Genomic DNA, 21652 nt, shown 5'->3' on the forward strand with positions numbered 1-21652 from the left:
CTGGCCGGCGCGGCAGGGGAGGGCCTCGCGCGGATCTCGTGGTCACTGCGGGAGTCAGCTGTCCTGGGTTCGAGTCCCAGAGCTGTCGCTAACTTGTGAACCCTCCCTCACTCCGTCCCTTGGACTTCAGCATAGTCCTTTGCAAAATGGGGCCAATAGTATCCGACCCATTGATGGGATGGTTGGTTCATTCATTCTGGCACTTTACTAGGTTCTGGTGCTGCAGATGGATGGACAGAACTTGCCCACGAGGGGTTCACTGTCTAGTGAGAAAAACATTTCCACCTGGATGCTCCACAGGCATGTCAAATTCAGTATCTCTTAAACCGCACTACTCTTCTCCACAAACCTACCATTCAAATCTAAATGATTGAAATCACTATTCAATCAGTCACCCAAGCACAAAAACCTGGCTTGGTTCCTGCTCTCTCACTTCCTACAGTCAATGAACCACCAAGTGCTGCCAATTTCTACTTTCTAAAGCTTTCCAAATCCATCCTTTATCTTGGTTTGTTCTTTTAGGTGCCTAGAGATTATGGCAATAACTTCCTAATGGTTCTCTTTAGCTTTAATTTTAGCTTCCTCCAGTTCATTTTTCATTCTGCTACAAAGTGGTCTTTTAACAGTTCAAATATGATTATATCACCCACCTGCTTAAAGCTCATTAAAGGTTTTTCATTGTCTTCAACATAGTAGCCAAAGTCCTTAGTGTGGGTTCAAGGTCTTTTCTAATCCCCCCTGGTCCTCAATCCTTTATGTCTAAACCACTGTTTCTCAAAGTCTGGTATAGTGGTGACCTCCATTACAACCAACATGGGAGTACTTGTTAAAAGTGAAGATGACAGCTTAATTCCAAAACAAATGAGACTCTTTGGGGAGGGGGCAGTTTCCAGGATTCTGTGTTTTTAACAAGTTCTGCACTAAAGGTTGAGAACCCCTGTTCTAGACACTCCAATTTTTACTCTGCTGTTGATGGGGTACAGGACACACTGCCCCAAAATATGACTCGTTGGCATTAGAGGAAACAACTGAAGCAGGAAAGTCACTTTGTGGCTTTCCACTCTTCTCCCCTGAAGCAGGCCATGAAATAATTCTTTGACCTTCTTCTGTATAAGACCCTCCTGTGAGAGGTGCTCATCCTATGAGTATAGGATTGAGGAAAGGAATGCCCTTATCTTTGAAGACACAGGTACACAGAGAAGAATCTGAACAAACGGGCCTTGCTAAGTTCTCCCTAGCGTATTACCGTTAGATCATACCCCTTTTTTCCAGTCATACTTCTCCATGGCCGTCCACTCTGCATCAAACCTAGCATAAAAATACGTGAATTTACCTGTTTCTGGGTATTCATTTTCTTATGAAGATTCCTGTGTCACCTAAAACTTACCTTAAATAAATACGTATGTTTTTCTCTTGTTAATCTCTCTCTTGTTATAGGGGTCTCAGCCATGAACCTAGTTCTGCCCTCACTACCTACGTATGTTTCTCTCAACACACTTTACTGTCTTTTATGCCTTTGTACACTCTCAGTTTGGGCTACTGTAAAAAAAAAATACCAAAAACTGGGTGGCTTAAACAACAGAAATTTAATTCTCACAGTTCTGGAGGCTGGAAGTCCAAAATCAGGGTGCCAGCATGGTTGAGTGCTTGTTGATAGCCCTCTTCCTTGGTTTGTAGATATCTCTCTTCTTGCTGTATCCTCACAATGCAGAGAGACCATCTCTGTAGAGTCTAGTCTTATAAGGACACTAATCCCTTTCATGGGAGCCACTCTCATGATGCAATTAATCTCCCGAAGGCTCTATCTCCTAAAACCATCTCACTGGGGATAGGGCTTCCATATCAGCATTTTTGGGGAACACAGCATTCAGACAATAGCATCCACAAAGCTCCTTCGTAACTTTAGTGACTCCTCCTCATTCTTCAGGGCTCAGGGAAGACTTCATTGACTGTGTGTCACCCCCTCAGCCCTAGACCAGGTTAGGTTCATTCTTGCAGACTCCCACAAAGCCTTGTGCTGACTCATTTATCTCACTGTACTGCAATCGTAATTGTATAATTCTGTTAGCATTGTGGGTTTGACAGTTGTGATTACTTGAGAACGAATGAGACCGGTTCTTCTCTGCCCTCACACTCAGCACAGAGCCTACCACATAGGTGTTTATTAAAGGGCTCGTGAATGAAGGAGTGATTTAGGGTCAGATGGAGAGGAGTTCAATAATTAGTTGGGCCTTTGGAATCATGTGTCAGCCTGACGGTGTATGGGATTCACAGGAAGATGGTCTCCCTGGCACTGGCTTCACTGCTGCTTTTGATAAGGATGTTTCTTCCCTTGAGAGGAATTTTAACCAATGGGATTTAAAGGGAGTCATAAAAGAACTGGACTTCTAAGTGGAAACAGTTTTTTTTTTCTTGGTCTATATACCTCACTAACAGATAGTCATAAAAATTTTTTTCTTAAATTTTTGTTTATCTAGAAAATAAGTTCATTTTCAAAAACTTAGAAAGTACATTGCAATTTTAAAAATAAAATAAACATCACCCACCATTCTACAACCTAGAGGGATCTACTTTAAAATTTTGTTTTTGAGCCAGGTGCAGTGGCTTACGTCTATAATCCCAGCAATTTGGATGGCCAAGGTGGGATGATTGCTTGAGGCCAGGAGTTTGAGACCAGCCTGGGCAACGTAGTGAGACCTTGTCTCTAACAAAAAATTAGCCAAGTGTAGTGGTACGTGCCTGTGGTTCCAGCTACTCGGGAGGCTAAGGCAGGAGATTTTTTTGGGCCCAGAAGTTATAGTGAGCTATGATTGTGCCACTGGACTCCATCCTGGATGACAGAGTGAGACCCTGTCTAAAAAAAAAAAATTTGTTTTTGTTTCATTGTATTTTTTTTTTTATTTATACTCATGTTTGAACATAATTGGGATAATGCCAATTATATATGGCTTTTTATCCTGCTAATTTTACTTAACATTATGTTTTGGGTTTTTTCCACATCAGTACAAATTTGGGGTAAAAAAATAGTTAATTGCTATTTAACTTATTCATTGAACAAATATTTCTTAAAGAGCTATTGTATGCTGGATCTTACTTTAGGCATGGGATACAGCAGTGACCAGAACAATGTCCTTACTCTCATGGAGTTTACATTCCAGTAGGATTAGGCTAATAAACGAGCAAGTGAATATAAGCATCATCAAATAATAAGTGTCATGAAGAATAAAGATATTCTGTTGTGTCACTCTGTTTTTTAGTAAAGTCTTCCTAATTTGCCTTCTTTCAAGGAGTGTATGAGTGTCTATCATTTTATTATGTCATCAGTGAATACGATCATTTAAAAAATTATTTTGGTCAATAATGATCTCTGTAATTTGCATGTCTTTATTCAGGAAGTTGAACATTTTTAGATAGCCATGTGCATTGCCTCTTCATTGAGTTTTCTATACATGTTTTCTGTTTTTTTTCCTGTTGAGGACCTGGTATTTTCTTCTATTTTGAACTCGCCCTTTGTATTATTATTGTGTTTTTGGGACGCTTATGATGGATAGACAAATGTATACTCTTAAACAGTGGTACAGTGAGGCTGTAAGGAGTCAGAAAAACCAGAGGAAGCCTGGAATTCCCTTTCTCTCTTTCTGGCCCATCCCTCTTCCTTCTATTACAATGAGGAAAAAGTGATCAGAGAGGGAAGAAGTATAGGTTAGGTGGAAATACGTGAAGGAAGAAAGAAAGGTGGATGTGTGGGTGGTTGAGAAGATGAAGATGATGGGAATAGAGGGAGAAGATAAGCTGAGGCCAGAGGAGAAATGGTAAGGAGGAAGAGGAATGAGTGGGAAAAAGAGTGGGAGAGGATAAAAGAATGGAAGATTGAGTAATAGGGACATTACATGAAGATCATGGATAAATTTTTTTTTTTTCTTTTTCTGCCTCTACTAACCTAGCAAATCTCTAGAAGATGACGGTGTTCTTTAAAACGCTTCGAAACCATTGGAAGAAAACTACAGCTGGGCTCTGCCTGCTGACCTGGGGAGGCCATTGGCTCTATGGAAAACACTGGTAATTATCTGACAGCCCCACCCCACCTTTGCACCCACAGCGAAACAGCCCCAAAGAGCTTCGGGTTAAAATCTTGTTCAGCTGTGCTTATCTCTATAAAACGTGGTGTAAAAGAAAAATAAATGCGATTCAAAGCAAAAACAGAGACTTCTTGTAACCAGAGCTGGAACTGCATGTATACTCATATCCAGTGGATAGAGAATAAAGTAGAGGGATCAGAAAGGAAGCTATTTTTATTCATTACATTTATGGTTGAAGAAATTAAGACATCCTAGAGAAAGTGAAGTCCTTTCCCAAGTTAGTAGTGTAAACACCAAAAATCTGAGATGGGGCTTAGTCAATTTAGTAAGTTTATTTTACCAAGGTTAAGGACGTGCACCTGTGACACAGCCTCACCAGGTCCTGATGACATGTGCCCAAGGTGGTCTGAGCACAGCTTGGTTTTATACATTTTAGGGAGATATGACACATCAATATATGTAAGATGAACATTGGTTTTGGTCTTGGGACAAAAACCAATGTTTTTGTCATTGTGGGACAACTTGAAACAAAAGCGAGACAGCTGAAAGTAGGGAGGGAGCTTCCAGGTCGTAGGTAGATAAGAGACAAATGGTTGCATTCTTTTGAGTTTCTGAATGGTCTCTCCCAAGTAGACAATCAGATATGTGTTTATCTTAGTAAGCAGAGGGATGACTTTGAATAGAATGGGAGGCGGCAGGGCGCGGTGGCTCATGCCTGTAATCCCTGCACTTTGGGAGGCTGAGGCAGGTGGATCCTTTGAGGTCAGGAGTTAAGACCAGCCTGGCCAACATGGTGAAACCCCATCTCTACCAAAAATACAAAAATTAGCCAGACAGTAGTGGTGCACACCTGTAGTCCCAGCTGCTCGGGAGGCTGAGGCAAGAGAATCGCTTGAGCCTGGGTGATGAGCTGAAATCAGGCCACTGCACTCCAGCCTGGGTGGGAGAGTGAGACCCTGTCTCAAAAAAAAAAGAATGGGAGGCACTTTTGCCCCAGGCAGTTCCCAGCTTGACTTTTTTTCTTTAGCTTAGTGATTTTGGGGCCCCAAGATTTATTTTCCTTTCACAGTAGTAAGCAAGGACTGGAACTCATGTCTCCCTGGCGTTTTATTCCTTCTGTTTCTTACTCTAGTCTCTTGATGTGTCATCAAGGGACACTTACTGAATTTGTTCCTCTATCCCCTGTGACTATCCTCATCTATCCCATTAGCCTACATTGACTTAAATGAGAAGTAGGCTTTCAAACCTTTTGTTTAAATAAAGAATTCAGAGGAGTCATGGATTTTATTAGTCTTCATGCATGGAGGGAGAAGAAAGTGCCAACGCTCCTCTTCTAGTTTAACATGGTAATAAGATTTAAATAAACAGATAAGTTTTTGTATAAAAATTATACAAATTATGACGGCAGCCAATCAAATTGCAGTCTTTTGGAGATTAAGGACTACATTTTAAGTATGTAGCAAACTAAAATCCAGATGTCTTAAATGACTGCTTTGTTGAACAGAAAACAGAACAATTGCTCCTTGAACTAGAAGTCTCCACGTTGGAAAAGAGATTCATATTGATATTTTGTGAACACTCTCAGTTCACCACTGTGAGAATAACTTTATGATACAACATGATGTCTGCTTTTTTTGCAGCTGTGGAAAAATTGGAATATATTCCCCTTCTTTTCTTTCTAAGTATTGTCAAGGCCAGACGCTCGAATTCCATTAGCCAGCATCTAAGGAAAAGAGCAAACGTAAGAAGTTTAAAATTTGTAATTAAGAAAAGGGTGGAGCAGATATTTTAACAAATAGAGCATGGAATGTTTGGCTTCTCCTTTTTCTAACTACACTTGAGTCCTCAAGGCCCCTTTGCAGGCGCATCCAATCTAGGTCATGACTAGGTCAGTCGGGGGAAATTCCCACCCACTGAGGATTCCTGCTGTTTCTATGACTAGGTGAAGATTCGAGGAACTGTGTACTCTGTTCAGGATGTCTTTAGAGGAACCGTGATAAGTTCTTGCCCATGTAACCTTGAGACTTTAAAAAAGGACCATTAAGTCTTCAGGACTAATGGAGGCCTTGTTCTAAATTGGATCTGAAACAGCTTGAGCCAGAACTGTGGTGGCAGCCTGGAGGCCTCATTTTGCTCTTTCTCCACCGTTGACATTCAATGTTACTGCCGCAAATGCAAACTCCTGTTGTCTTATTGCTCTTCTTTTTCTCAGACTGTTCTCTTGCATGATTTGGTACTATTTAGCCTTTTAAAAAATATTGTGGTGAAAAAACACGGGACATAAACATTTTCACCTTAACCATTTGTAAATCTACAGTTTGATGGTGTTAAGTATATTCACATTGTTGTTCAACAAATCTCTAGAACTTTTTCATCTTGCAAAACTGAAACTCTGTACCCATTGAACAACTGCCCATTCCTGCCCCACCCCAGCTGCCCTTGACAACCACTATTCTACTTTCTGTTTCTAGGAATTTGACCACTTTATACTTTGTGTCAGTGAGTCACATAGTATTTATTTTTTTGTGGTTGGCTTATTTCACTTATAATGTCCATAATGTTTATCTTTACCTTTTCTTTTTTTTTTTTTTTTTGAAATGGAATCCTGCTCTGTCACCCAGGCTGGAGTGCAGTGGTGTGATCTTGGCTCACTGCAACCTCTGCCTCCCAGGTTCAAGTGATTCTCCTGCTTCAGCCCCACAAGCAGCTGCGACTACAGGCGCGTGCACCATGCCTGGCTAATTTTTCCATTTTTAGTAGAGACAGGGTTTTACCATGTTGGCCAGGCTGGTCTCGAACTCCTGACCTCAGGTGATCTGCCCGCCTTGGCCTACCAAAGTGCTGGGATTACAGGTGTGAGCCACCGTTCCCGGCCTATATTATCTCTAAATGTAAAGATACATTCTTTACGTTTAAAGAGGTATGGCCTTTACATCTGTCAATGGACATTTTGGTTACTTTTACCTCTTGACTATTGTGAAACATGCTACAATTAACTTGAGTATACAGATACCTCTTGGAGATCCTGTTTTTAATTATTTTGGATATATGCCCAGAAGTGGATTGCTAGATCATATGGTAGTCTATTTTTAATTTTTTGAAGAGCCTTCATACTGTTTTTCCATCGTAGCTCATCATTTTACAATCCCACCACAGTGTACAAGGTTTTCAGTTTCTCCACGCCCTCATCAACACTCATTATTTTCTGTTTGTTTGATATGGGCTATCCTTATGGGTGTGAGATGATATGTCATTGTGGTTTTGGTTTGCATTTCTCTAATGATTAAGGAAGTTGAGCATCTTTTCACATGCATGTTGGCCATTTAAAAATCTTTGGAGAAATGTCTGTTCAAGTCCTTTTTCCATTTTTAATTGAGTTTTTTGTTGTTGTTGTTGTTGACTTGTAAGAGTTCTTTATGAATTCCAGATACTAACCCCTTGTGAGATTATAGAATTTGGAATATATTGTTTCCTATTCTGTAGCTGGCCTTTTTACACAATTGATCGTGTCCTTTGATATACATTGTTTTTAGTTTGGTTAAGGCCCATTTGTCTACTTTTGCTTTTGTTTGCCTCTGCTTTTGGTGTTATATTCAAGAAACCATTGCTAAATCCGGTGTCATGAAGCTTTTCCCTGTGTGTTCTTCCAGAAGTTTTATATTGGGTCTTACATTTAGGTCTTTAACAGATTTTGAGTTAATTTTTTTATATGATATAAGATAGGGGTTTAGCTTCATTATTTTCCATATGGATATCTAGTTTTCCCAATACCATTTCTTGAAGAGACTGTCCTTTCCCCATTGTGTGGTCTTGGCATCCCTGTTGAAGGTCATTTGACTATATAGATGAGAATTTATTTCTGGGTTCTCTGTTGTTCATTAGTCTATATATCTGTATTTATGCCAATACCACACTGGTTTGATTACTGTTGCTTTGTAATATATTTTAAAATTCAGTAAGTATGAGGCTTCCATCCTTGTTCTTTTTCAAGATTGTTTTGGATATTTGGGGGTTTCTTGAGATTCCATATGAATTTTGGGATAGTTTTTTCTATTTTTGCAAAAAATGTCATTGGGATTGCATTGAATCTGTACATTGCTTTGTAGAATAGACATTTTAACAATATTAAGTCTTCTAATTTATGAACAAAGGATGTCTTTTTATTTAATTGTCCTCTTTAATTTCTTTCAGCAGTGTTTTGTAGTTTTTAGCATGTAAGTCTTTTACCTACTTGGTTATGTTTATTCCTAAGTATTTTGTTCTTTTGACACAATTGTTAATGGGATTGTGTTCTTAATTTCCTTTTCAGATTGTTCATTCTAGGATATAGAAATATAACTGATTTTTGTGTGGTGTGTATCCTGTGACTTTGCTGAATTTATTAGTTCTAACAGCTTTTTTTTTTTTTTTTCTTTTTTGGTGTAGAATCTTTAGGGTTTCTATATATAAGATTATGTCATCTGTGAATAGGGATAACTTTACTTCTTCCTTTCCAATTTGGATACCTTTATTTCTTTTTCTTGCCTCATTGCTCTGGCTAGAACTTCCTGTGCTATGTTGAGTAGAAGTGGTGAGTAACATCTTTGTCTTATTCCTGATCTTAGAAGAAAAACTTCCAGTGTTGCAAAATTGGGTATGATGTTAGCTGTGGGCTCATGATATATGGCCTTTATTATGCTGTGATGCTTTTCCTTTTGTTGCCCTCCCCCCATTTTTTTTTTGCCTATATATCCCCAACCTTTTCACAGAACAGTGCTCACATTCTTTATACCAAACTTGTTTTTACCATGAGAAAGTCTTACCCTGTCGTCTTCTTGAGTGGAAGCTGCCTTGTCCTTTCTTCTTCTTCTTTTTTTTTTTTTTTTCCCCAATCAGGTCATTTTATTATTGTGGTTTTTACACATTTTATTTTAATAGTTTTTGGGCAACAGGTGGTGGTTTTTGGTTATGTAGATAAGTTCTTTACTGGTGATTTCTGAGATATTGGTGTACCTGTTACCGGAGCAGTGTACACTGTACCCAGTGTGTAGTTTTTTATTCCTCACTCAACTCCCACCTTTCCCCCTGAGTCCCCAGAGTCCCTTATATCATTCTCATGCCTTTGTGTCCTCATAGCTTAGCTCTCACTTATAAATGAGAATATATGGTGTTTGGCTTTCCATTCCTGAGTTACTTCACTTAGAGTAATGGTCTCCAACTCCATCCAGTTTGCTGCAAGTGCCATTATTTCATTTTATTTTATGGCTGAGTAGTATTCCATTGTGTATATATACCACCTTTTCTTTAGCCTCTTGTTGATGGGCATTTAAGTTGGTTCCATATTTCTGCAGTTGCAAATTTTGCTGCTGTAAACATGCATATGCAAGTGTGTTTTTCATATAATGACTTCTTTTCCTTTGGGTAGATATCCAGTAGTGGGATTGCTGGATTTAATGGTAGTTCTGCTTTTAGTTATTTAAGGAATCTCCATACTGTTTTCCATAGTGGTTGTACTAATTTACATTCCCACTAGCAGCATAAGTGTTCCCCTTTCACCACATCCATGCCAACATGTGTTATTTTTTAATTTTTTAATTACGGCCATTCTTGCAGGAGTATGGTGGTATCTCATTTTTTTAAAATTTGCATTTCCCTGATAATTAGTGATAATGAGCATTTTTTCATATACTTGTTGGCCATCTGTATATCTTTTGAGAATTGTCTATTCATGTCCTTAGGCCACTTTTTGATGGAATTATTTGCTTTTTTCTTGCTGATTTGTTTGAGTTCCTCTGCAGTGGAGTGCCAGTAGGGAACAAGGACCTCTTCTCCAAGGCCCTATGTGATCAGAAGCTGCCTGCCTGTTGGGGTTTAGGTGCAAACTTTCCCTACTGCATCCAGTGCTGCAATTTTGTCTGTGCTGTGAGAAACTACCCACAAGCAGAAGGATCTGGAACTCAAGGCCTGCTGTTCAGATTCTTTTGTCCCATGAAGTGATTCCTTGATGTCGTGCTCTCCTGCTCCTCCTAGGGATGGGGCTTCCTGAGAACCCAAGTGCAATGATTGTTACTGGTCTTCTGGATCTAGCCATCCAGCAGGGATAGCGGGCTCTGAGCCGGTGCTGGGGAATGTCTGCAAAGAGTCCTGTGATGTAATCCATCTTCAGGTCTGTCAGCCATGGGTACCAGCACCTGCTCTGGTGGAAGTGGCAGGTGAATGGTGTAGACTTTGTGAGGATCCTTGGCTGTAGATAGGTTTAGTGTGCTGGCTTTCTTGAATGCTGGTTATGCAAGTAGTGAAGTTGTCACATGGATAGACTCGGGACCTTTGGTTAGCCAGGATGTTGCAGGCAGTGGTGTTAGCTGTTGTTTTCTCCTTCCTGGTAGCAGTGTTACTCTGTTATGAGTTGTGGTAATGGCCTGAGTTGCTTGACCTTCAGCCAGGAGGTGGCACTTGCAAGAGAACACCAACTGTGGTAGTAATAGTGGGATTTGAACTTGCCCTAAGTTGGGGCAAGTATTCTGGTTTCTCAGGTGATGGGTGGGGCCATAAAGCTCCCAAGAGTTTCTATATTTTGTGTTCAGCTACCAGGGCTCATAGAGAAATACCTTCAGGTAGGGGCAGGGTTAGGTGGGTCTGAGCTAAGACTGTCCTTGGGGAGGGCTTGCTGTGGCCACTGTGGGGTATGGGGAGGTGGTTCTCAGGCCAGTGGGGTTATGTTCCAGAGGCTATTATGGCTGCTTCTGTTGTGCCGTATAGTTCACCAGGGAAGTAGGGGATAGCTGGTAGTGAAAGGCCTCATCCAGCTCCCACGGTTTTAGTGAGGCTGTTCTCACTTCCAGAGTGCTCTGCTAACAGTGCCAAGTTTAGATCCAGGCGGCCTGTGTGCAGAACTCAGACCTGCCCCAGGTCATAAGCTTCCCCGATGAGAAAGCAGGCAACGCTTTCAGGCCACACTTATCTCCACACTTGTCTGCCCACAACGTTGGTGGCTCCTGCAAATATAATCGGGGATGGCATCTGTGGGCTTGAGCTGGAGACTGGGTGTGCCTACAAGGTTCTTCCTGCTGCTGCTTCTACTTTTTTATTTCACACAGTTCCCTACATTTTTTCCAGCTCTGTTAAGGTTAAATCCTTCTCCCATGATCTGGATTTTCAAATTCCCTGGTAGGGATGTGTGTTCAGAGGCAGGTTTTCCCCCCTCACACTTTGGGGAATCACAGTTTTTCGTCTGTCTTGCAGCATTTGCAACAGCGTGTCGCTTCTTTCAAAGGATCTGTGAATTCTTTCAGTTTTCCTAGTACATTACTGTGGTGGTTCTTGGAACAAAAGATCACAGGGTGATTCTCCACACACTGTTCTGTCTGTCCAGGTGGGAGATGCAATGCACATTAGCCCTGCCTTTTATCCGTCATCTTGCTCCCATCTCTGTCCTTTCAAATGGGATTGGGGTGTAAGGATGTTGGGATTCTCCTGGCCCTTCAGTAGCTGTTCCAAACCATTTATCTTCTATCTTATACATCTTCCATCCTTGAAGCCTTATATCTGGCTATCTAAAAAAACCATAAATATTCCAGCCTTCTGGAATCTTGGTTACATTCAGCTTAGGCTTTGGTGCCTGGCTTATCAATGTCACTTTCTTTCTAAGTCCTGTTATCTTCCTGGACACCCTGAGTGTCCGTGTGGATGACCTACCTAACAATCTACCCCCACTTTCCTTGACTTCTCCTGTATCTGCAACTTTGACCCACTACTCCACCTTCTTCCAACTTCACCCCCTTCTCATTGGTTGAATGCTAAACTTTATCACTTGCCCCTGTTCCACTTCTGAAATATGGAACTTCAGTATCCCATTCTGTCATTACGGCCTTCTATTATTCCAGTTTTTTTCATTCCATTACTTCTGCTCTTCAGTGTTATTAGGATTTCTTGTCCCTTGGCTCCTCTGTTTTCTTCCCAATCTATCACTCTTCCTTGCTTTTCATCTTTTTCATATCATAGATTCCTTGATCCAACACATCATACGTTCCTCAACTCCATTTTTCACGTCATTCCTGGGCTTTTTAATCTCTCATTTCCTCTCGTTTTCACAACTAAAGGTTTGTTTTCGTTTTTGTTGTGTTTACAGATGGGACCTCGCTCTGTCACCCAGGCTGGAGCGCAGTGATGCGATCATAACTCACTGCAGCCTCAAAATCCTGAGCTTAAGTGATCTTCCCACTTCAGCCTCCTGAGAAGCTGAGACTATAGGTGCATGACAGCACACTCTGCTGATAAAACTTTTTGAATAGGTTCTCTCTGCTTTCCGATCTCCCACTCATGCCACATCCTCTCCAATTTTCCTTATAATCATTTTCACCAGTTTTATGTTGCATTCCTCTTGACCACTGTATTAGTCTGTTCTCACACTGCTAATAAAGATACCTGAGACTGGGTAATTTATAAAGGAAAGAGGTTTAATTGACCCACAGTTCCACATGCTGGGGTGGCCTCAGGAAACTTACAGTCATGACAAAAGGGGAAGCAAACACATCCTCCTTCACATGATGATAGCAAGAAGTGCTGAGCAAAAGGGGCAAAGCCCCTTTATAAAATCATCCGACCTTGTGAGAACTCACTCACTTTCATGAGCACAGCGTGGAGGTAACCACCCCCATGATTCAATTACCTCCTATTGGGCCCCTCCCATGACACATGGGGATTATGGAAACTATAGTTCAGGATGAGATTTGGTGGGGACACAGCCAAACCATATCAGCCACTCAGCTTTAGACACTGTTGACTCTCCTTGAAATGCTTCACTTTTTTGTCTTTTGACTCCCCAAATCCTGTTTTTCCTCCTCTGTCTCTGGCTGTTTCTTCTTCTTCTCCTTTGTTACTTTTTTTTTTTGAGACAGAGTTTCGCTCTTGTTGCCCAGGCTGGAGTGCAATGGCATGATCTCAGCTCTCCGCAACCTCTGCCTCAGCCTCCTAAGTAGCTGGGATTACAGGCATGTGCCACCATGCCTGGCTAATTTTGTATTTAGTAGAGACAGGGTTTCTCTATGTTGGTCAGGCTGGTCTTGAACTCCTGACCTCAGGTGATCCTCCCGCCTCTGCCTCCCAAAGTGCTGGGATTACAGGCATGAGCCACCGTGCTCAACCTCCTTTGTTACTCTTCTCTTCCCTTCTACTCAGGTATTAGAGGAGTAGCTCTCTAGAACTCTGCCCTAGGCCTTCTTCTCACTTTATATCCTCTTTCTGCATGATCTCATCACTCATGATGTCTTCAGTTACCAGCAATATGAAGCCATCTCCCAGATTTTTGTCTCTATAAAGACCTCTTTTGAATTCCAGACCTGTATATACAGTCAGCTACTTATTTGTCTATTTGGATGCTTCACAGCTGCCTCAGACTTAACAGATGAAAAATAAAGTAAAAAGCTTTCCTGCCAAACCTGTTCCTTCCCAGTAATTGGTACCACTCACCATCCAATTTCCCAAACTAGGCCAGGCGTGGTGGCTCACGCCTGTAATCCCAGCACTTTGGGAGTCCAAGGCAGGCAGATCAACTAAGGTCAGGAGTTCGAGACCAGCCTGGCCAACATGGGGAAACCCTATCTCTACTAAAAATATAAAAATTAGCTGGGTGTGGTGGCACATACCTGTAATCCCAGCTACTCGGGAGGCTGAGGCAGGAGAATTGCATGAACCCAGGAGGCAGAGGCTGCAGTGAGCCGAGATCACACCATTGCACTCCACACTCCACCTGGGTGACAGAGAGAGACTCTGTCTCCAAAAAAAAAAAAAAAAAAAAATTCCCAAACTAGGAATTTAAGCATCATCCTTTATCCTCCTTCATTCCCTGCATCCAGGTCATACATTATAAAGGATTTTGCACCCTCTACATCTCTTAATGTATTGAGTTTCTTTTTCCTGTCCTCACTGTCATGGCTTTTGTCCATGCTACTATCATCTCTTGCCTGGGTCCTTAATAATGGCCTCCTCGCTGTTCTGGCACCTACTTTGCCAGTTTCTAATCTATTTTGGACACTGTTGCTAGAGTAATCCTTTGTAAGTACAGATTGCTATTGCTTTGAGACTCAAAGCACAATATTCTTACCAGCTCTACATGTGCTTGGCCCCTGCATACATCTCTGGACTTACAACATTTTATACTTTAACACATGGACCTTTTCTATCTTCCAAAGTGACATGTTCTTTCTGGATTTCTTGGAATGTCCTTGCACATGTTGTTCTCCGTGGAACACTCTGACTTTCTCTTCTTCCTTAGGCAACTATCATTCCTCCAAGTCTCAAATGTTATTTCTTTAAGCAAGCCTTCCTTGTCCCCTCTAGTCAGGATTAGACAATCCTCTTACATTTTCTCCATAGTTCTATGAACTCTTCCTATATATTATTCATTGCTATTAGTGATTTTCTGTTGTTTGTTTCTTCTGTTATATCATAAGACTGTACAGGCAGGGGTGCTGTTTGTCTTGCTCAGTGTTGTCCTGTAGGCCCAGTACATAGAAGACATTTGACACACATTTTACTTATGGAAGATGGAACAAATAAGAATGAAAGGATGAGTGTGCAGAGGGCAAATATCAGCCTTATTGACTGACCACTCAGAATTCACAAACCTAGGCTGTTGAGTCCTTCTGAAGGAAATTATACCCTAAATTCATAGGTTACTCTTTCAATTTCTACAAAATTTACTTTGAAATACTCACGAATTGCCTTACCCACTCTATCTTCTCTATACTTATTCTTAGGCAACCTAACTCCTAGTTCAAAGAGAATATGAAAAACATGGGCAATTACCCCAGAGTGCATATTGACATCCTTTCTTTCTGTCTCAGTGGCTGAGGCAGCCATCCTCCTGGTCAGCCCCTCTGACGCTTCCTGTTCTTTCACCTCCCATTGGTTGTCCATTTCCTCACTTACATCTTTAGTCTCAGACTTGCGCTTTCTCTCTCCTCTGTTTGTCAGAATCTTTCCTAGCTCATACATCTTCACTCAAGTCTGCATTCCTATGTGTTTGGTGACCTGCTCTCATCTTCCGTTGACACCATCCTCAGAAGTGTATCTCACACTTGCAGTCCTACCTCCATTTGAGAATAAGCTTAGTAAAATGGCTTGTCATTTGATTGAACCTGCTCTTGATGAGGTCATTAATGGCCTCTCAGTCGTTAAATGAAAGGGATACTTTTCATGCCACATTTGATTTTCTTGGCCCATATCCTTTTAGGTACCTTTAGATATCTTCCCGCTTTGAATGTTGGTGTCCCTCATGTTCCATTCTCATTCTGCACACTCTAAGGGATCACAACCACATGGTTGTTTTCAGGGATGATATATGGATTTTAGAGTCATCATATTTTTCTAGCCCAGATACTGCTTCTCTTGACATTTTGTATGAATAGCAAACAAATATTTTTTGGTAACAGATTTGTGAAAAATTGCATATTTTAATTTCTTTTTATCTGACCCCTTTTGATAACTGCTCTTAGTTTGTCTTTTGATATCAGATATTTATTTGGAGGGTCTATTCCATTTTTACTGTAGTTATAATTTTTTTCTCCATTGAGAATTCCACTCCCTTCTTTTTCTCCCTTCCCCCAAGTTTCAAAGAAAAAGAAGTCTGTGATATTTTTCCCGTCTGCATAATTTCCCCACAGCAGGTTGCAGCAGTTGACAAGAGCAGCAGGGACTGCTCTCAACTCCAGAAGAGCAATTGCAGAGGAGAAAATGACCCTGTTTGCTGAAAGTAAAGACAGTTTAAGGATTGCTCATTCCTCTTCAACTGCTTTTACCAAGCTTTCCAGCTTCCCTGGGGAAGATTATGTTCCAGGTTGTTCGGTTTATCATGTCAGCAGTTTACCTGCAACAGTCTCTCACTCATTTCTGGTCCTTTTAGTAGCAAAGAGTCTGCTAATAAAAGGTAGCATAAGAAAGGAGGCAGTGGAGTAAAAAAGTTGTCTCTGGAGTCAGACTGAACTGACGCTTCCTAGCAATGTGACCCTGTGTCTTAGGTTCTTCATCTGTGCAATGGGGATAATAACAATATCTCATTGGGTCACTGAAGGATTGATAAACTGATATAACCGGAAAGCTGTTAGCATCCTATCTGCTAGATTTAAGGGTTCAATAAATGCTAGTAATTGTGAGTAAACCTGATATAATACATACTCAGCACTGTGGAAGTTAAAACCAGGTGCCGCTGGTGACTGGGTTGTGAGGGACTTCAGAGACCGCCAGTGGGAAGGGAGATGTGGATCTGCCAGGCGGTCTAAGGTCTGAGCCTTTTATTTATTTCACCTTTCACATGTAATAAGACAGCTTGGAAAAGTATAGTTTTAAGACTGACTCAACATAACTACAAAAGAGGCCTGCCATACGTGGTTAAAAGCAGCAAGCCATGTCAGAAGCCTTTTCCATCTGCTTTGGGCTCAGATTGTTCCTGTATCACTGTGGACCTTGTCCTCGCTCTTGCCAGCTCTGATCTGTCTCCCCATCATTTTGGCTGGTGAGCTTTGGCAAAACTCCCCAACTAACTCCCATGGCTGAGCAGTTAACGACAGCTTAGCTCCTGCTTAGTTCTGGCACATGGTTCTCAGTTTATTCCTTTGGCTTAGTGCTTCTGACACCAGTTCTGCTACCCACCTTGGCCTGTGACCCAGGGGCATCCCATTTATTTCTTTTTTTGTTTTGTTTTTTTTTTCTTTGTTTTTGTTTTTTGAGACAGAGTCTCACTCTGTCTTCCAGGCTGGAGTGCAGTGGTGTGATCTTGGCGTGATCTTGGTTCACTGCAGCCTCCACCTCCCAGGTTCAAACAATTCTTCTGCTTCAGCCTCCCTAATAGCTGGGACTACATGTGCGTGCCACCATGTCGGGCTAAATTTTTTTTGTATTTTTAGTAGAGATGGGGTTTCACCATGTTGGCCAGGCTAGTCTTGAACTCCCAACCTCAAGTGATCCACCCTCCTCTGCCTCCCAAAGTGCTGGGATTACAGGCGTGAGCCACCATGCCTGGCACCTCCTATTTATTTCTATGGAGCATCTAGCTTCTCAGCTTAGGATCCTGGTACCTTCCTGGAGATTTTAAAATCCCACAGACACCATAAATTCCTTGACATTAAGCTTGCAAAGCAAGTGTGTTACTGTAGCAAAGGTCCTGGTCCTTGTGTTTAAGCGTTTTAATTAATATTGGAGCTTTCTTTCTCCAAACATAGGAACATTAATTTTGATTACTGTATATTGGCTTTTCTAAGCATTGGTACAAGCCACCTTTCAAGTTCTATGATCAAAAGCAGTTTCTTAGAAGTAGTAAAAATAAATGATTATGAGTTTGCCTGAGGGGTGTGTTCAGTGTCATTCTGTTTTATTGAGAACGTACTACTAATAATGGTGGCTCACACCTGTAATCCCAGCACTTTAGGAGGCCGAGGCAGGCAGATCACGAGGTCAGGAGATCAAGACCATCCTGGCCAACATGGTGAAACCCTGTCTCTACTGAGAATACAAAAATTAGCTGGGTGTAGTGGTGTGCACCTGTAGTCCCAGCTACTCAGGAGGTTGAGGCAGGAGAATTGCTTGAACCCGGGAGGTGGAGGCTGCAGTAAGCCGAGATCATGCCACTGCACTCCAGCCTGGGCAACAGAGCAGGACTCTGTCTCAAAAATAATAATAATAATAATAGCTGATACTTAATCAGTGATTGCCATGTGCCAGGCACAATTCTGAGCACTTTACATTTATTAACTCATTTCATCTTCCTATAACTCTGTGAGATGGTTATTAATCTCAGACTCATGTGAGATTAATAGCCCTATATAGATGAAGAAAGTTAGGGGCAGCAGGATGAAGTAATTTGCTCAAGGTCACACAGCTGGTATCAGAGCCATCCTACAAAGCCAGATAGTCCTGATCCTAACCTCTCAAAATGGCCACTGTGTCTTAGGACTGTGAGCGAGAGGAAGAACTGTAAACTGAGATTACCTTCTATCATACAATCCATTTGGTGTAAGAGAAATTGTTATACCATAGTGCTTCAGAGTGTGAGCTTCTGAGCCAGTGGGGTCTGGGTTTAAGTCTTGCCTTTGCCACTTTCTGGATGTGTGACGTTGGGCAAGTTATTTAGCCTGTTAAACTTCACTTTTATTTACCTGTGCAATATGTCACAATATTATTGTGACACTAATCACTGCTCCTGGCACATATTAAAAATAGTACCTATTTTAGGCCAGGAGTGGTGGCTCATGCCTGTAATCCCAACACTTTGGGAGGCTGAGGCAGGCGGATCACAAGGTCAGGAGTTCGAGACCAGTCTGGCCAACATAATGAAGCCATGTCTTTACAAAAAATATAACAAATTAGCTGGGCATGGTGGTGGGCACCTGTAATTTCAGCTACTTGGGAGGCTGAGGCAGCAGAATCACTTGAACCCAGGAGGTGGAGGTTGCAGTGAGCCAAGATCGCACCATTGCACTCCAGCCTGGGTGACAGAGTGAGACCCTATCTCAAAAAAATAAAAATAAAAAATAAAAAAAGTACCTATTTTTATTAGAGATATATAAGGCACAACTATGTGCTATGTTCTGTTTGAGGGGTACAAAGTAAATGTTAAGGGTGCCTAAAGAAAAAAAAAGATTAATTTAAAAAACTTTTTATTATGAAAATCTTAAGCATATAAAAATTAGAGAATAGTATAATGAATCTCTAAGTAACATTACTCAGCTATAGCAGATATCAACATTTCACTAATTTTGTTTCATCTATGTCCTCTACTTTTTTTTTTTTTTTTTTTTACTGGAGTAGTTTAAAGTAAACCCAGATATTATATCATTTTACCCATAAATACTGCAATACCTTACTCCAGTGGGTAAGGACTTAAAAAAAAATCACAGTGTCATTATTATCATGAACTTGAAAAAACAAAAATAATTCTTTTATATTATCTAATATTCAGTCTGTGTTTCTATTTTTCTTATTGTCTCCACGTTGTCTGTTTTACAGTGCTTTTTGTTCCAATGAATATCAAAATGAGTTTCTGTCTCTTAAGTCTCTTAAACTACAATTCCCCTTCTTTTGATAATATTTACATGTTTTAGAAACTAGGTCTACATTTGCCCTGTAGAACATTTCATACCCTCAACTGGGCAGATAGCTTCTGTGTAGCTGTGCAGAGCCATATGGGAGCCTGAGGCAAGAAGAAAAACCAGTGATATTTGCCCTGACTTTATTTAAAATTGTGTTATTATATTCATTATAATTTTTTTGCATTCATTTTGATTTTGGAAAATACATATTAAAGTATTTATCTCCATTACTGTATTTTTTGGCACACCCTTAAATTTTGCCCTTGAGGCAAGTGCCTCATCACTGTGTTCTAGCCCCAGCCATGAGTTGCTTAATTTGTTCCTCTATCCCTCCTGTGTCTTGTCAGCTGGTGATTAGATCCATATTCTGGAGCTTTGCTATTCACAGTGTGGTCCCGCAGCATAAGCGTCTCCTGGGAGCTTCTTAGAAATACAGACTCTTAGGCCCCATCCTAACCCACTGAGTCAGAATCTGCTTTTTAACCAGATCCCTAGATGATGTGTTTGCTCATTAAAGTTTGAGAAGCACTGAGGGGAGCCATAATTAGATTCCAGTGCAGTTTATTTGGCAAGGATGCTTATAGGCCTGTGGTGAATTGCTTACTTGTATAACTTTAAGAGGCATGTATTGTCTAGGTGTCCTGTTTTTGGTGATACTAAGATTGATCAGTAGATTCCAATGTGATCAGCTTGACCCATCCATGAAAGTTAAGAAGGATCACTTCTTAGAGTTCACTAGAGTAAAATGGTTCAGAAAGGGGCCTCTAGAGCCCAATAATATGGATTTGAATCTTGACTTTACACAGCAAAGTGATCCTGGCTAGTTACTTAACTGCTCTATGCTTCAATTCTCTATCTGTAAACTGGAGATAATAGTTGTACCCATTTCACTGGTCATGCAGATTTTTTTTAGAACAATGCCTGACAGAAAGAAAGCTCTCAAACAGAAATAACACTTCTTTTCTTCTTCTTTAGTCGTTTCCCTCCTCTCAGAGAAAGCATCTTTACAAAGATACCATTTGAGTTGAGCCCTGCAGAATGAGTTGGACAGTGTTCTAGGTGATATAAATTACTTAATTATAAGCAGAAAATGGGAATTCACTCCATATTTTTGGAGAGTGGCAAAGAATTAGACTTGACTGTGAAGTTGCATGTTTTCAGGAGGACGGGGGAAAATCCAGTTGATGGAAGGCTTTGGATAGAGGAAGTCTGTACTATTTGGGGAACAGTGAACATTTGAAGGAAAACAGGATACATTTGAAGGAAAAAAGTCTGAAGGTTTACACAAAAAGTAATAAAGGCCTAAACCAGAGTGATGGCATTAGGGATGGAAGAACTTATGGGTGGGTATGAGACTGTGATAGTGTGAATAATACATGAGCATGGGTGCCAAAGACGGGGGGTGTCTCTGGTTTGGGTTTTGCTGCTTACTAGCTATGTGGCCTTTATCAAGTTACTTAACCACCTGAACCTCTGAACCTCAGTTTCCTTATAAGCGTAATGGGAATAATTACACCTGTTTGGCAGGTTAGTTGCAAGGAGTAAATAGGTATGTCAAGTGCCTGGTACTGTGCTCAGCTTACAGTTAGCCCTAAAAAGATGCTAGTTGTTATTATTACTAGGTAGTTGACTGGGCATGTGACTGAAGGAGAGGAAGGCAGTAGAAATAATTTTTTTTGGCTTCAAGACTAGGATAATTGGTGATATAGAAATAAGAAAGTTGCCAGAGAGAAAATTGGTTTAAGGAGGAGATATTATATTCTGTTTTAGATACGTTGAGTTTGAGACCCTGACAGGCTCTCCGGGGAGGAAATGTGTTGGATGCCAGGGGTAAATTATGCATGAGCCACCCTTGACTAGAAACATAGATTTGCTTTTGGTGCAGATTATGGTTTCAATAATGGTTTGTGCTCCATTTTTCAGTATCTCTGGTGTTTCTGACAAAGCAGATGTCTTACCTTGACATCAGTTCAGATTAGACTCTGACTTTGCAGTCAGTGGTCTGGGGCCTGGCTGCTTCATCCACAGCTGAAGGTAGGAAGGTTTTGTTCCCCCTCATGGCTTTTCATCATTTCAGATTCTGCTGACATTTTAAGAAAGCAGTTTGTTTTGCTTTTTAGCCATTTCAAAGTTTATCTTTTTCTCTCTGTGCACAGGCTGATGCTGAAATTGGGGTATTAATGGGTGCTATTTAAGGAAGCTCATTTATGGGCAATTAAATAACATGCCTGTCAGCCCAGATTTGATAGGGAATAGGGGAACCTTTTTAAATTTGTATTTTAAGTACAATGAAGTTTAATTATATTTCCTTTCTTTCAACTCTTTTGTTAGATTATCCAGAAAACAGAATTCTTCTTTAAAAAAAAAATCTATATATTTATTTTGCTTCCTCCCCTCTGTCTTGGGAGTGGTGGGCTGAGATGGGCAGCCAATATATGTAATTTATATTCTGTTTTGTTGATTTCACATCCTTTTAAGGGAGTTTATATCAGTGGTTTTAGATGTTTGGAG

At 40.8% G+C, this 21652-nt stretch overlaps 1 protein-coding gene across 2 annotated transcripts in view; it reads left to right on the plus strand.

The window, feature by feature from the left end:
• AGK (acylglycerol kinase) overlaps positions 1-21652 on the plus strand; it is a 117461-nt gene that overhangs the window by 13951 nt on the left and 81858 nt on the right. Inside the window, exon 2 of one of the 2 annotated variants that reach the window (XM_011941301.1) lies at positions 3945-4059. In XM_011941301.1, coding sequence (XP_011796691.1) covers positions 3959-4059 — 101 coding nt within the window. In that variant the 5' untranslated portion in view covers positions 3945-3958. Of the gene's footprint in view, positions 1-3930; positions 4060-21652 lie in introns of those variants that run through there. The other variant, XM_011941300.1, reaches the window with a different exon arrangement.

This window comes from Colobus angolensis, unplaced genomic scaffold (assembly GCF_000951035.1).
Source record: "Colobus angolensis palliatus isolate OR3802 unplaced genomic scaffold, Cang.pa_1.0 Scaffold2, whole genome shotgun sequence".
Lineage (NCBI taxonomy): Eukaryota > Metazoa > Chordata > Mammalia > Primates > Cercopithecidae > Colobus > Colobus angolensis.